The sequence below is a fragment of the Zonotrichia albicollis genome, chromosome 5 (assembly GCF_047830755.1).
Source record: "Zonotrichia albicollis isolate bZonAlb1 chromosome 5, bZonAlb1.hap1, whole genome shotgun sequence".
In the NCBI taxonomy this organism is placed as follows: Eukaryota; Metazoa; Chordata; class Aves; order Passeriformes; family Passerellidae; genus Zonotrichia; species Zonotrichia albicollis.
Genome location: NC_133823.1, coordinates 17,137,866 through 17,155,117, shown reverse-complemented (window position 1 = coordinate 17,155,117; position 17,252 = coordinate 17,137,866). Strand labels below are relative to the sequence as shown.

General features: G+C 37.7%; 1 protein-coding gene across 6 annotated transcripts in view; it reads right to left on the bottom strand.

Annotated features, from left to right (window-relative positions):
- CCSER1 (coiled-coil serine rich protein 1) overlaps positions 1–17,252 on the bottom strand; it is a 609,788-nt gene that overhangs the window by 305,880 nt on the left and 286,656 nt on the right. For 5 of the 6 annotated variants that reach the window (XM_074540916.1, XM_074540919.1, XM_074540920.1 and 2 more), the window contains exon 7: positions 7,386–7,463. The exons of the other annotated variant lie outside the window; for it this stretch is intronic. In XM_074540916.1, the coding sequence (XP_074397017.1) occupies positions 7,386–7,463 (78 nt within the window). The remainder of the gene's footprint in view (positions 1–7,385; positions 7,464–17,252) is intronic. 6 annotated transcript variants of the gene reach the window in all.

Here is a 17,252-nt window from a genome sequence, read left to right as displayed (position 1 = left end):
CTCTCGGTGAACATTTTGAAAGTCAGTCAGTTATTTTTAGTGTCATACTTTTGAGACATTTAACTTGATAAGGACTTCAAAATGCCAACCCTCAGTTTCTCACTGTAATGGATTATGTTTGAAAACACATGGCTGGGTCATTAACATTACTCAGTACTGGGAAAGCTGTTTATACATGTTCTAATGGAAGAGTCAAGGATCAGATGTTTTCCATTTAAAATCATTAATTTCACTAAGTAAAAACTTCTTGTCAAAAACACGTCAAGTTTCCACCCCTATGATTTTCAAAGGCTTTCTGAATGAAAAAACAGCAGTCCTTGGCCAGAAAGGGAGAGAGAGGACTTGCTACAGTGAGAATACACATCTGAGATGTACAAAACATTTTTGTAGATGTTTTCAAGTCCCCAGTTTGTTTAATTTATCCTAGGAAGAAAACATTCATTGCTGTAACACATGCTGGAAATGAATAATTATTATTAAATAAACTCTTGCATTGCAAACAGTTCTACATTTCACTATATTGAATATAATTGATGAAAGCACTTGAATTTTATCTCATATCCAACAACTGCAGAAAGTACTCTTGGATTGGAATGGTCAAAATGGATTTACATTTTCACCTTTAAAATAATTGATGGGGTTAAAATGGTCAGCACACATGAATATTTTCACTTCTAAAGTAATTGATGCCTCTGAAACAATCCATGCCATCCGTGGCCTGATGGCACATGTCACTATAGTCAGTGGGCACTGTGCCATTGATTTAGATGAAATTTTATTCTGAACTCTTTACAATGAGTCTGCTTACTAAAAAGACAACCAAAAAAACCAAAAAACAATCCACCAAAAATAAAACCCCGAACAAACAAAAAACCCATGCACCATATTTTACAAACGCCTGATAAGGAAACTTCCCCGTCTGACCATCCAGGAGCTCCTCTGCCAGCCCCTGAGTTGGGACTTAACAACCTTTTCCAGCTACACCCTCCAAGCTCACACAGTCACACCAGGTTTCCCAGAGCAGTCTCAGACTTCCAATGATCCTTACTATCATTTAATCATGGTGCAGTAACGAAAGAACAAATCACAGCTCTACTGGTGCCTCCACGGTGCAGCCCCAAATAAAAAATCCTGGGCTTTTACACCCTCACAGTCGAAGTGAGTGCAAGTCTGGAATCATCAGCTCCTGAGTGTCACCACGGGCACCTGGGACCTTTGTTGTGCCTCCTGCCTGGGGCTCAGGCTCCTGTCCTGCAGAGCTGAACCTGCAGCTCCACCCCGAGCTGCCTGCGCTCAATGGATTCCTCAACACTCCCCCAGATTTCCTTACGCCTATCAGTCAGTCCCATGACAAGGGAAATTAGGAGGATTTACTGTCTGTATAGAGATGATTAGATTAGCACTTTAAGTGCTCTTGCTGGGTGTATCAGAATCCTCCCATGGAGTTTAAAGAAAATCTTTTTTCCTACTCTTAGTGATAAAATCTTGTCAGCAACCCATAATGTTACAAGTTTTATGACTTTTAAATCTTGGATATGGAGCACTCAGTAGGAAAAGCTTACTTTGTAGGTATGCATCAGAATTCATTGCGTGAGCCTGTGCCTGCCTGAGGGAAGGAACCTGAATGAACCCAATATTTACCCTTGCAGTGCTGATTATATAAAATGTTAAGTTTTGCTGGAAACCCTATTAACTGAAAAAAAAGTAATTATGATCCTTCTGCATGCCTTTGTTGAAGCATCATTTCGGTTTCTGGTTGCTTTTGAAGATTTTAATAGGACATACATTAATAATTGTCCTATATGTGGCTGATTGAGTAAATAACTGAATTTACAGCATTTAAAGCATCAGTTTTGCCTAAGACAGGAATTTTAATTTTGAACTAGTGGTGAACCTGTGATGAAAGCTTCAATAAAACCAAGGAGAATACACTAAAAATACATGCACATAAAATTTGGAAAGAAAGGGAACTATGATCAAGGCATAGAAGCAGAAAGAAATCAAACAATACATGTGTAGTTCCCAGTCTCATTGTTGATCCTTTTAGTCATTAGTAAATATGTTAGTATTTAATAAATATATCAGGGATACTGGGAAACTACCAATGTACCTACACTCTCCACAATAAAAAAATATTTAATTTATCCATTCAACAGGTGATGTGATTCTATTCAGACAGACTTGCTGGCAGAGCTCTTTTTCTTAGAGCACAGAGTTACAGAGAAAAAGGAAAAGACAGTGAATAAATGCACAGAAGCTTCTTGTAACAGGGCCCATAATACCTACTTCACACTCCTCCCTTCAGAACAAATTCAGTGCTGTTCAAGATCTCATATCCTATGATGATAAAGACTGTGAAACAAATCACATGTATAAATCTGAGAAATGACAAAATGGAAGGCTTGCACCAAAGGCAGAAAGCTGCTGTGATGATGTGGCTTTTAAAAGTCTGTGCTATACCAGCACAGGAGTCATAAAGAAAGGAAATACTGACATGGGGGAGAACAATTAAGAGTGGGAGGAATCGATTAAACCACTGAAGAATGGTGACAGACTGGTCTAAAATAGGATGGAGACTGAGGCAGCAGAAGAGTAAAGGTGGGGTTGTGTGAGTCATACTTCTACAACTCTACTCACTTTACTAAAATATGAAAAACATTTCCAAAACAAACAAAAAAAAACCAAAACCACAGAGGCTTCAGATGCTTCTCACAGAAGCAGAAATTCAGCCGGAAGGTGGAAAGACAGGGACAAGAGCTACTCAGGCCTCCAGTCCAGTGGAGAGCATCACTGAACCCTAGCCTGCTCCATCTGCCATAGGGTCACAGGTCTGTGTGATTGTTTCAGAGTCCATTTTGAACACAAAGCAACACATTAAAATCTTCAATTAAGGAAGTGTCAGCAAATACTTAAAATATTTAAATTAATGCATTTTAGGTAGAGTAGATAAATAAGCTGGCTGTGTCAACTAGCATAGGAAGCTTTAGGAACTACAGGCCCAGCTTGCTGTCATCACTGCTGAGTAAATTAAGAAAAGATCTCATTCTACACCTAGAAATACAAAGCCCCACTCTGAAAGATCAATTCCCTGGGCTAAACAGCAGTCATTACTGTGCCTTTCATATTGATTATTACAAATATCTACTGCAAAATTAAACTGTGATTACAGACCAAATGGATAATTTATCTCTTGCTAATTCTAGGCACAAATGTCAGGAGCTGCCAGAGCTCATACCCATTCCTGAACTGCACTGATTTGCATTTCCAGAGCCTGTAAAGCTGCAGGATGAATAGTAAACCTCTAAGTACAGACATAATTTAGTACAGATTACACTTTACTAGACCTAAAGCAGTGGTAACACTACTGAGGACTGTCAGCTTTTGCTGCTTGACCTGGCACTTCTGTTTTCTTACTGAAGGAATTTGCATCAAGGGTATTAATTACAGAAATCAGAACACAGTAGGATAATAAATACTGAAAGAAATTCACAGCTCCCTCGAAGGAGAAAGGAAATAATGGAGGAATTTTTTTCTTTAATTTAATGCCAATTAGTAAAGCATGGTTGAGATCAATCAGAATTGAGACACAATTAAACATCTCTACAATAAATTACTATTATGGTTATTATTTACAACATGGCTGTGACTAATAACCAGTGAGAATGATGCTCATTACAACAGATAATGTATAATTAGCTAATATTAGATATTTCAAGTACCAAGTGGCTGTCATAGATCTCATCTTAAAAGACTGCCACTATATTTTAAAATAACTTAAAAATAATAGAATACTATTATAATAAAGCAGAGGATAATGAGTAGGAGAAAAGAACAGGTTCTAAAAAATGGATGAGACATTGCTTGCTAAGTTGACCTTTTAGAAATACCCACTCCTTCACTTATCTTCTAAATGAAAGGCAGGATTATTTTTAATTCCGGCTAATGAGAGCAGATGTAAGTACTCATAATTAAAAGTCACTCACATTTGAGCCAGCTACAGTTTTGTTATTACAACAGAGAATAACACTTAAGGTTGCATGACAAATACCATTCTGCTCCATTATATTCCAAATTCTTAGTTCTCGAATGTTTCAATTGTGACATAACTTTTTCCCACAAGACAAAGACCTAATTCTTAAAGAAATATTATAAAAGGAGAGAAGAAAAACCTTCTCAACAAAAGAAGATCCTACCTATTTGAAAGTTTAAGTGCAAAGCCACCAACAAGATGTTCTTTTCTGAGAGGAGAAATAAACTTTTTCTACAATATAGGAAAATATCTTCCTTTTCTAAACACATGGAAAACAGCAGAGGATTGAAAGCTGAAAATAACCTTCCTTAAAAAGAAATGCCTATGATGGCTTTATCAAAAATGGTTGTAGAAACATTTTGCCAAAATGTCTGCGTACAGGACTGAACAGGATTTTTCCTAAGATTTGAAGAGCACAGCTAAGGAAGACTACTCTGAACATCTGTGTGTTGCTAACTCCACAGGGAGAAGGAACCCAAAGCTGCACAGAAAACTGGCTGTACTGGCTGCTGTGCAAAGGTGCCCCTTTCCTCAAGGAAAACCAAATCTACTACTTACAACAGTTATGGAAGAATGGTTGCTGAATGGCATTAACTATATGTTTATCTGGTCATTTTCTCCTGGAAAATTAACATATAGTTAATTCTCTTGCTTTTAGGATTCAACAGCTCTGGAGTTGGCTACCTTTATTTCTTACCCAACTGTTTTCTACTCCTTTTGCTGGGTATCAGTGATCACTTTTAAAGGTACTGTCTTGATGTAAGTAAATCACAATGCCTCACTTAAAGTAATGGTATTTGATGGAGTCAGATGGACTATCCCTTGCTGCACCGGAAAATATCTTGCTCCAAACATCCTGAGCAGGGTCTTATATGATTTGGACTGTCCTGTTACAAGTCACAGCATGTGCAACATATTGGGAGAACGGTAGCTGAGGTTGGTGTTAGCAGAGTTGAGATGCAACTTAAAAGTACTACCAGGGAAATCTGGTTTCCAATTTTCATTAGATTAAATTCAAAATGTTAAAATGGTTTTGTACAAGCTTAGAGTATTATATTTTTCCAGCACATATCCCGTGGGACTCAAAATGACAGGCATCCGCTTTGGTGAAGCTGGATATACAAGAGTATGGCAACAGGATTTGCATTCTTTCCTTATGGGGAAATGCAGAGTTTCTTTTGAAGGCAAATCATTAAAATACAAGGAAGGACAGCTCTCTTTTTTGGTATAACACCAGGTATGATTGAGAACCCAGGCCTGGTTTCATTTCACAGTCTAATATAAAAGCTCATTAGCTCAGAGATCTTCAACTGTCCCAAAGAGAGGCAGTTGATAGGGCCCTGCTTCATTACATCTGTGCTTTCCGAACCACAGAATGGAATTTCCTTTTCAATCTCCTCCTCTATGGCAAGGATGTGGGAAAGGTTATTATCATGTTGCCAAGGGAAATGCACCATGCCATCATCAAAAGCCAATATTATTGACTGACAGTATTCAGAGAGGGTTATGGCTTGTAAAACCAGTCATTGACATTACAACTGGAACAACAGTGCACTCTCTTGGAGTGAGCCAAGGAGAAATAACAGAAACTGTTTCATTTTACATTAATTTCTACTAAATGCTGTGAAATGCAGTCAGACCCTTTTTCCTGGTCTGAACTCCATTCATTTTACTTGAATTGCAAAGGAAAATGTTTCCTAGTTTGAAAAGTGACTGAAAATTAAAGATTAAGAAATGCTCTTTGCCCTATTTTTCAGTTTCTTTTACCATTTCTACTAGACTTTTAATATGAAAAACATCTTTATTTTTTTATAAGAGCAACTATTCCACTTCAAATAAGTAACTTACAACCCCTTTCGGGTTATAGGAACACCATTTCCTTAAAAAATAAAGGCACTACAGTGGGTGTAGTACTACTTGTCAGTGCCCTAATACAAACAGAGCAATGTTTGATTACTTCAGCATCAAAATTAACAAGTTAGATTTTCTTACCTCTTACACCTTTATCTGAGCTGACCAGCCCATTTCTTTCGAAGTGTAATATCCTAGTGGTTTTCCAGGCACGGAGAGACTCAACTACTGAATCTGACTTAGAATGTTGAGGAGACTGAAATGTCCATTTAAAGTGGTGTTCCAAAGAAATAAAGATGTGAACCCTGGTATCTGGGCAAAACATTGCTCAATTTCAGCCAAATCTGACTGAGAAATGGGTCTCACAAGGGTAAAATCCCAAAAGAGGAATAAAAATCAGTGAATAGCTGACCACTGATATCCCATCTGTACCTCCATCGATGAAACAACTGAGTAAGCAAAATCCCCAACCCTTCTAATAGCAAGAATCAGCTGGCTGGTTGCACAGCTGTTGCACAGACACTAAAACTATGAGGGGGAAAAAAAAGGAGTTTCTTTTCTGGGCTTGGCCAGGTCATTAGGACACTGTTATTTTCTGTGCTGGAAGAACATGCAGGAGAGACACAAACTTTACATCATCAAACTTGATTAGTTCCAGTTACCCACCTTTAACTTAGCATCATCACAAACTGACTAAAACTCAACCCAGTCAACTGATTGTATGCACACAAAAGGTGGAAACTTACTTGAGAGAGGGCAAATTTTAAAAGGGATACTCCTCTGAGTGTAACTTAGTCCATTTTACGACACCCAATTGAGTGAATGGTGCTGAAAACACAAGTTCCCTCTTCATTATCTAAAGGAACAACTGGAAAGGTGACTTCTTTGCTAGGTGATGCAGCACTGCTCTGAGTACCTGGGTGGCCTCAGGAGACCTCTTCCAAGAGGATCTGCCTAAGGCTATTCTGTGTCCCAGGCATGGACACCATGGCGTCAGCTGAAAATGTGACATATGGCAACTCACAGGTTAGACCTCACAAAGTTGTGGACATTGTCCCAACATTTATTATTAACTAAAATGCCAGGCCTGTGGCTTATACTGGACTTCTGCCAGAACTGTTGTTTGACAGACCTTTAATGTCTCCTGTATCCTTGGAGAAACTAATAATTGTTTTGTTCAAATATATACTTGAAATACAAAATAAAGACAAGTCTGTTGATGACACACACTTATACAGGAAGGCACAGATCCAAATGAGATGATGGATAAAAACACAGTCTTAAAAATAACAGTTCACAGCTGTAGTCTGCTGGAAAACTATACAAAACCAACACTGTATTCTAGGTGTTTCTTGAAAATTGCATGGTATGTACACAGAACATCTGCTGGCATCACAGTAATTTGAAGGAAAGAAGAAGCACCAACAAACACTTCAAGTACAGCAGCTAACATGATAAGCCAAGATTAATAGACAACATTTATGATGACATGAATTAACTGTACCTTGAAAAACAAGGGCTCCTCAGGAAGGGGGCTGACAGGGAGAGAGGCTGTGCTGCCAGCTGGGCTCATGTCCGTACTCTGAAAGAAAGGCACACAGGAGTTTGCATTGCCAATCAACTTCTATGGACAACTTTGTTACATTTTGGAGGAGGGGGGGATGAAAGAGCTTGAAAACAGCACTGGAAATCAAAAAGAATTAGACTGACAACTGCAACCTGTACTTTATTTGCTTGTAATTAGTTCAAGTATTTCACTAATGGGTAAGTACTTGCATTTTATTTTGAATTAAATCCCCATTCAAAGACTGAAACACATGCACAAGTACACAAACATGCTGTTCATATTTGTTCATATAGAAAAACTTATTCATCTCAAAAGAAACTAAGATTAAAATTTTAAATTATTTTTGGGATGGCTCAACAGTGTATTTAGAAGGAAATATTAACAGGAAAGCAATCCATCACAGGAAAATATTACGTTTAATATTTAAAAAAAGATCCTGTTCACGTGAGTCAATATACTTTACAAACAAGCACTAATACAAGAAAAGAAACAGTGAAGACCAAAGTTATAAATGAAAACAATTCAGTATACTTCGATGGATATGTCAAGTCAAAATGCTTGAATGATTGACCTAGAACCCCACCCTCTTCAAATCATATTTCAGTAACTTGCTGGTTAACAAGGGTCATTGTTTGTACAGATGTGACAGATGTTAAAGCAAGTGTGTGACAGTTACCAATACAGAATGGTAGAAGAACATAAATATATATATATAAACAGCATCACAGTTGTTTTGGAGAAAACTAGAATAATCCACCATGACCACTAACAAAACAGAAATTAAGAAAATTTTAAAAAATCAACAAGTTTGCCTGGCCTAGTAGTGCATTCCTTTTCACAACGTACCATTACAATGCAGAATGATCTCATAAATTCAACTTGTGCACTTGACTAATCTGATACCTGGTTTTGCATAGCTATGAATGTACTCTAAGTCCTTTGATAAACCCAGATTCTGCAACTGAAGAACACTGCTCCACCCAGAAATTTCTAACAGTTCATTCATCAGAAGATGCTTATGGAGAGAGACTGCGTTTTACTCAGCCAACTGGTCAGGAATGAAAAAAGACAACATTTGGGGTACAAAATTCCTGTGTCAAATCCAAAACAGGGCAAATCCAAAACAGAGACTTCAAAGTTAGCATCCACTGAGAAAATGTGAGTTAAATTAGATACCTACCAGTTACACCATAGCTGAAAGAAAAGACAACAGTTACTTGCTAAATAATAGGGATGCAAGTAAATGAGAAAGAAGGGGGCCATGATAACTATATCCTAAGAAAGATGCAGGTAATTTATAACCCAGGGAACACAGAGATGATGTTGAGGAATAGAGATTGCATCATGTCAGAAAGCCAGTATCTCTGTAGTATTCCTGGTATTCAGAAACACTACAAATTTTAACTCTGACTCCTGCATCTGATCATCAAGAAAACTGGCCAGTAATATTTACAAAATGAAGTGAAACTTAGCCATTCTACATTAAACACAGAGTGCAGATAAAACTGGACACTTCTGTGGGAATGTTTTGCCTCAAATGCCAGCAGCTCAGCAGAAGACAATTCACCTTTTAATTTATGTAGAATAGAAAAAAAAAATCAAGCATCTGATTTCCAAACCAAATCAAGTGCCCTAATTTGCAATTATAAGTGTGCAGGAGGACAGACCCATCTTTAAGCAATGAAACAGCATCACTTGGAAAATCTGCAAAGCATGAGCTGCACACTGTTCAGGGATAGCTGGAATCCAAGGAAGGTTTAACAGCCCTGAGGATGACGCTGGTGCTGTCCCAAAACACCTCAGGGCACATGCAGAGGATGGCTTCAGCAAAACATTGCTCTTCCATGATGAGTGGGCAGGATCCAGCCCGGGTCTGATGTCATACTGATGTGGTTCCACGCCTGAACCAAAAGGGCTGTTGGGAGTGAGGGGTGTGTTAGGAGGGACACCACGACTACATGGCCTCTGGACTGAAATTAATTTGAGTCTGGCCAGACAGGAGCACTGGCAGGAGAGCCTAGAGCTGTCCACATACACATACTCTCAGTGGCTCCTCCAACACCTTCAGTAATTTTCCTCTCTGAGGAAAGCAGAGCACTATCTGTGCCTGTGTAAATTAATTAAACCCAGTGGCACTAACACAGTTTATTATAGTCGAGGACGGAGTGAGACAGCACCAAAAGGGTTGTTTCTCAAGCTATTAAAAACCCCAAACCCTTACAAACTAATCACTGCTATGAAAGATGTTGATAGCTTGCCTTCCTGAAGCAATATACTAAGAAGTTCAAACAACACAACACTCCCCACTTAAATTTGCTCTCTGTGGTGTCTTTATATAATCACACTTTGCAGTCTAAAGCTCCCCATACATATTAAAAAAAAAAAAAATCACCATGAGGAATTTACTCAATGGGGACTTTTATTTGATGTTGTCTAAACCAATTGTGCTCTCATAAAAGCAGCCACTCACTTCAAGACCAGCATAAACTTGATAGGTTTTAGTTATAAATTAACCAGAAGATGCTAGACCATGAGGCTATAATTACATGTTGTAGCTCACTGCAAATGCTAAATAAACATAATTTGTATCTTAATTCAAAATATTAGGCAAAAATTAGGATATCTGATTTTGCAGTACTTTGCTGTGCAACTATCATTTTAATATGTGTTTTTTATGCACAAAATGCACAGCTGGGTTTTGTTGACTGAGCCTTTTCCATGTGTCACTGGAAATCTCTCAGTTTACCAGAGGGCAGAAAATTTGCACAGCTTTAATCACCTAAACAACATTTTCAAAATATCTGAGTACCAAGCAATTCAAGTATTTCTCAGAACAACAGTTTGGAAAAATACCATCTTGCCTATGCCAAAAAAACCCCACAAACCGTGTGAGCATTTCTCTCAGTGCTTTTAGGCCCCTTTTTTTTTTTTTTTTTTTTTGTTTGGAACAGGCTGCTAATATCCCGAAAAATGACATTATTGGAATTGTGCCAATAAATCTTCCATGATTGCAAAAATCAACACTAAGTTTTATTCTAATTTCTAGAGTAAGTCTAAATACACATAATTCTTATTGGGCAGTTGAAAAGGTACCTTGGAGTCACTGACAGGCCATGCTAATCATTCATCCTTGGAGAGCAATGTTAAAACTGTGATCAGGAAGTTTCCTGATAATGAGACAAAGGAAGAAAACAAGTCCAAAAGAACAAACTTTTCCCATTGCTACATCCATTTTGGAGATCCAAGGTCAGGATCCTATTTGAGGACCAATTCTCATCATTTGAGCTAGATGGAAGTGAGAGCAGTTGTTTCTAGAGCTGTTTTAAAGTAGTTACAGGCTGGGTTTTGTTTTATTCTACTTGTCTCTACCTCTTCCTCAAAGCAGAACATTTCACAAACCTACATAACAATGAAAACTGTCTAACAGCAGATTAGAGAATGTAGTCAGCAGTTCTCCAGCAACACAAAAGATAAGGTATGTGCATGGTGTTAAAAACACACTCCTTTGAAAAGGACTCCTTCTTTTGAAGAGTCCTCTTCCAGTCTTCAGCAACTCTCCTATAAATGAAAGCAGATTCACTACATAAATTCAGGTTTTTCTTGCTACAAACCCTTGCCTTTAATCTGACATTCTTTAGGAAGTGGCCTATCTGTCAGCCTTCATTAATTGTGCCATAAAATAAGGACCATCCACCAATAGAAGCCAATTTAATTTGCTACAACTGCTTTTCAACAGGGGTAAACACTGCAATGGTTGCTGGCAGACACTGACTCCCTCAGGAGACCAGTATCACAATTTATTGATCTAAGGAGTTAATACTGACAGAGAAAACCTTCAGTGGATATTAGAGCTAGAGAGCCAATAAATCTTTATAATAACCGACGAAAAGACAATCTGTGTACTTTATAGCTTTGTCTAAGGGGTAGTGGATGAGTGCTGAAGTGACTTTCAGAGTGATAGTTTTAGTTGTATCATAAGTTATGTCAGAAAATATCATTTTATAATCTAGAAGTTGAGTAGAACTAGGAAATTAAATAAGTGCAGTCAGCAAGCTCAGTGGTGACATTTTGATATACTGAGGGTAATCAAAGACCTGCAAAAGGATTTATTAATGGGTCTGCACAGAATTTTTATGAAATATTGTACTTAAATATTATTATCCCATTTTATCCATGGAAGTGAAAAAGAAGGGAAAGTGATTTGCTCAAAGCTATGAAGGGAGGTTAAAAACAAAGACAGAACCATCCAGTTATTCATCCAGGGTGTGCAATGCTCTCCTACACACTTTTGGAGTGCTCTGGTTTCTGTAATTTCTGCATTATTTCATGTCATGAAGAGGTTTTGCTCATACATATACTTCCAGCAAATAAATTTTCTATAAACAACTGAGGCCAGAAAAATATTGTGTGTCTACTATTTTCTTTAATCTAAAATTGGTTTAGATTAAAGAAAATAGTAGATACACAATAAAAGCTTTCACCTCCCACCCTCTATCAGGTTTGAAAATTGTCCCCCAACATCTCCCATCACTCTCACTAAGAACAGAGTGAGAGACTCCTTAAAACGTGTTTTGTAATATCTATGGATACAATTCAGGTGGTTATTTATAAATCCATGTCACATCTCCTTCCTTAGAAAATAGAGCTAAATATCTTACTAATTACTAATGCATGCAATTGACAGCTGAGACATTTAAGTATTATTTTCCAGTATTTGCCTGGAGCTTGCTGCTCCCATAGCTAGGAAGGCTGTGAGGGTCTTGCATCTGACCTGAGTTATTGTAGCTCCCATTGCAGGGGTGAAGCATAAATTACAGCTGCTACTGCGTCTTGCTACCTCTTTTTATGCTCCATGAGGTGCAGACGGCCCGGGGAAGGTTTCAGTGGTTCAATTACCTACTGATTCTCAATCAGCAATTACTATACAGGCACACAGCTTAGTCCTGATTCTCCTCACAATCTAAGCAAAGCCAATCACCTGGGGAAGTTGGGAAATTCCACCTCATAAAAGATAAGATACTGATCTGCCACTTAGCACTATTTGTACATCCAGAACTGGATTTTTTTTCAGAAAAGTCTGAGTTTTCAGGAAGTCTCTTAAATCTAATACTTTGTATATTTTTCCTCCACCAAGGAGAGGTTAGTATGAAGAATATTCTGTTGACTGTTATTTATTTCTACCTGGAAAAATAGCTGAAAAGAAATTCTTTCAAGCCTTTAATTAGGCCAAATCAATTCTAAAGCCCATAACCAGCAAGTAACACAGAGCATACATGGTTTCTGGAAGGACTACTGTGTCTGAAATAGCTTAGACTCAGACTATATTTTCATACTGTTTTATATTTAATATAAACTTAACTTACTCAAATATTTAAATTAACTAAGTTACTCATCTCTCTTCTTTACATTAATTGCAAAAGTGTAAGAACACAAAAGCACAAAGCACAAATTACTATTATTATCTGGTTCTCAGTTTCTAAAATGGCAATATGAAATTCTTGAGCACAGAAGTAAGTTAGTAGCTAGGACAAGACAACACCTTGATAAAGGTTTTGAAATTTGTAAACCAAGTAGAAAGCTGAACTATTGAGAATGGGAGGTTGCTGGTTTACAATTCAGTACAAAGTTGGGAAAAAGTCTGTTTTTCTAAGCACAGGAATATCACATTTCTTACAATAGACACTGATATATATGTTATCAAATAACTAATGCATTTATTTAACACCAAATATATCTTCCTTTCTGCTTTTTATTTTCACCTAGATTTTATCTTGCTCATCCTCCCAGTCTGCCTTTTCTCCCTGCTTTCCTCCACAAAACTCGTAATAAACAGAGACACAAGTTTCCTTGTCAGACACCTTCCTGCTACAGAGAGGTTACATGAAGGGTCCATTAATATTTAGGAGAAAACCATTTTTACCTTCCCAACAGCAAATTCACTGCAAGTTAATATCTAAAAATCCCCTTCACTTCTACTGCAAGCAGAATCTAATTTCAAAACTAATTTGGACAATGACTTTGGGGTTAACATCTCTTTGAGAAAAGACCCGTGGGTTCATCAGTGGCTGTCACTCTCTCACTGGGGACTGTCACCATGACACATGATATTAAATGCAACTCCAGTCATATTTTTATCCTAATGAAAACCAGGGGGTTGCTTTCACAGATCAAATGCTTTGTTGACAACACAGTGGAGAACCGATTTCCTTAAGCAAAACTCTACTCCCTCTTCAATTTCTATTGTTTCTTTCATACTTCATTGACTATACTATCCAGCCTTGACATTTTGTTATTGTATATTCTTCCCTAATAATATCATATAAAATCAGCTTTTTCTGCTCTTTCAGCAGGCAATTGAGAGAACCAAGTGCTCTCCAGGGATTTTAATCTGCAGGCTGTCTATTTCAATTGCTTTTCTTTCCTTGCAGGAGATCTTTCAAATGTACACTTATTTTTCTCAAACTGCTTTCAGCTTTGTAGAAAAAAAGATGGTTGTCTCTCACAGTAGTTTCAGTGTGGGGCGTTTTTAACTCTAGTCACAAAGACACTCTTTCTCCAAAGCTTGCATCACTACACTCACAGTAACTACCTGATATTCCACACCACAGTCATAATCTGAATGTGAAATAAAATGTCCAGTCAGCATCCACTCAAAGAAGAGGCCATCAGCAGAGAACCTCTGGGCCCTCTCAAACTTCTACATCTTCCCTGCATAGAGATTCGCTGTTTCCCTGAACTTCCAGAAAAAACATTTAGAACAGAACTAATCAAATAATTAAACTGAGAAGGGTCAAATCCGAGAAGAGAATTGACTCCTCTCCCTCCCTTACACACACAGGCATGTTATGTATCATTACCTGGGACCAAGAGAAAAGTTGGAATTTAAAAGGACCAGATATCAATACAAACAATAAATGCACCTACCATTACATTAAAGAGGATAAAAGTATAAACAGAATATGTATTTATTTGCTGCTGGGTATAGGGAAGCAACTGTCTCGATGAGCTGGGAAAAAATGCTCCAAACTAGGTTGTTCTGCAAGTTCCTCTGAAGTATTGAAAGACTGCCACTGTTGAAGCCAGACATGGATTTAGAGTCCAGTTTCAGCACAACAGTTCCTATGCTCACAAGTTCTCCATGAAACTGAAAGATGTTTGTGATCTCCTTACAGCCAATGTAATGTCTTTTTTTAGTCTACAAAAGACATGATTCCTTCAAGACAAAAATCTACTTGTACTTGGTATTACTGAAAATCTTTCTTGAAGGCACACATTTTAACATACATCAAACACACATCCAAAAACTACTCATGCTATACTGCCCATGAGTACATAGGGATATATAGGTGGTATCTCCTCCAATATTTTGATCAGTTAACTGACTAGTTTCCCTGACTTACAGTGCTTTTTATCTAAATGAGGGCAATGTTTCATAAAATTGACACAATTTATTTTTTAAATCTGAACACAACGAAACCAACCTTTCATTAATAATTTTCCACTAAATTGTCCAGTTGTTTCCTAAGTTTATTACTTTGTAAGCATCATGGAGAACTTTGCCAGAGTTTCACAACTCTGCTTTAATCTGAGGCTATGTTTTCTTTTTCTGTGATTCCCAAAAAAGATTCAGATGCCTTCAATTGCTATGCATTTCATTGAGGTTTTAACAAGCTATTTTGCACTTCCTAAATGTTGTGATTGCAATTATTCTCACTTCTTCATCAGTTCTCAGAAGGGTTTTTACAATTTTAGTAAGGAACCACTCCTGACAGGGTATTTTAACTTATTTAGATGCAGTAGCCTCATTCTCCAAACTACCTTGAATTACCCAATAACAGCTTAAAGAAAACATTTTAAACATCTGTATGTATCTGCCACTAAATCAAGGAAGACAGGCTGGGTGTTTTCTTCACACTACATGAAAAGAAACAAGTGACATTTTACAATTTGAAATATGTTTTTCATGGCTGCAGCACTTCTTCTGTATAATATGTTGATAGAAGTAAAAGCTAAAAATTAGTGAGTTTTGCTATGTTATCAGCTTCACAGTGTTTTCAATAGTAATGACTTTTGAAAGTTGAATTTATGTGGCACATATATATATATATATATATATAAAAGACAATGAAATGTAGAAATTCTGATTACCACAGACAGTTTCTAGAATGCTAAGCCCACTTTTTAGTTGAACAAACAGATTCCGCAGTGGAGTTGGTCAAGGCAGAACAAAAATTCCTCGATTTTGTAAAAACGTGTTATGCTGAGTTCTCACCTTCACACAGCAGCTTTCATTCTTAAGGGAAGGATTGAGGGTAAGGCACAACAGGAACTTCAACTCCCACCCTGTCAGAAGGTTCAGTAGAAACCACCCCAGCTGCAGTAAACTCTCCACAGTCCTTCCAGCTCCACTTGTTCACCTCTCTACTTTCCAGATAAACAAGATCTAAACAAGATATCCTAAGATGTAAAGATCTTCCTGTGCTGGGGCCCCAGAGCTGGTGCAGCCCTGCCGGTGGGGTCTCAGCAGAGCCGAGGGGCAGAATCCCCTCCCTTCCCTGCTGCCCACACTGCTCTGGATGAGCCCAGGACACATTTCTGGCTTTCTGGGCTGTGAGTGCCCATTGCCAGCTCATGTCCAGCCTCTCATCCCTGAGCAACCCCAAAACAGTCTTCAAGACTGTCTGCTCTTTCTTACCTCTTAGTTTACTTGCACAGGGTCTCCTGTTCCCACTTCTCCCACCCCTGTGCCCATCTCATCATCAATACTAGCCCTTTTGTGCCATCCCTCTGAACCTGAAAGTATTCCCACTTCTCTTTCTCCCTTCCTTTGGTCAACATCCATCCCTTTCAGTCCGTATAGAGACTAATATGCATATTAAAATACATCTAATATATCTAAAGTAAATACTGTATTTATTTACAGCTAGATTCAAAAATATACACAAAATTGACTGAAGGAATCCTTCTGTAGCTGCTATACAACTAGTTTGCTACTGAAAAGATACATACACAGCAAAGCTGGTCAAATAATGAATATGTGAAAAAGTTGTAGGGTTTTGCTACAGAGAACCTTCATTTTGAGACACCTCTCAGCCTCAAGCTCTGTGAAGTCTTGGGAGGCAAAGCTACACTGTTTAAGAAATTGATACCATTTGCAAAGGAATAGAGGAGTTAAAAGCTGCTGTACTAGTACTTAGACGTGGCATGATTGTTATTTTTAGAGCCCGCAGCTGAGCTTTTTTTATTTTTATATTTTGCAATAGAATTATATACTAAATTTGCTGAGATATTTGAATAGCATTTTACAAAGCCATTAGCAATAAAATATTCATTTTTCATTTATATTATGTCCAAGAATACAAATGAGCGTAATTTCTTCCTACCCTTCAACATTAATAGGGAAACCAGGGTGAAAAATTGAACACACCTTTCACATTCATTTAACTACAATAAAATATAAAGAGCCTTTCAAATGAAAAACAATTTAAAAATAATAATACCGTCTGTTTTCTTTGGAGGTATTGTTATAGGGATCTCCACTACAGTATTAATACATTTTATTGTTTTTTTCTAGTTCTGTAATTTTACAAAGCAAGGTTAAGGCGCTGGCTCAGTCACCATGTGACAAATCAGTATTCCTTGCAACAGCTTTGGTAAAACTACAAAAATAAATCAGCAGGAGACAAAGGAAACGAGGAGAGATGTTCACAAACTCCTAGGCTGGTGCTACAGGCTAGGAGTTTATCCATACTCCCATTATGCCATGGAGCAGTTGGCACTCTGGCTTATCTGATGGCAGCCTCT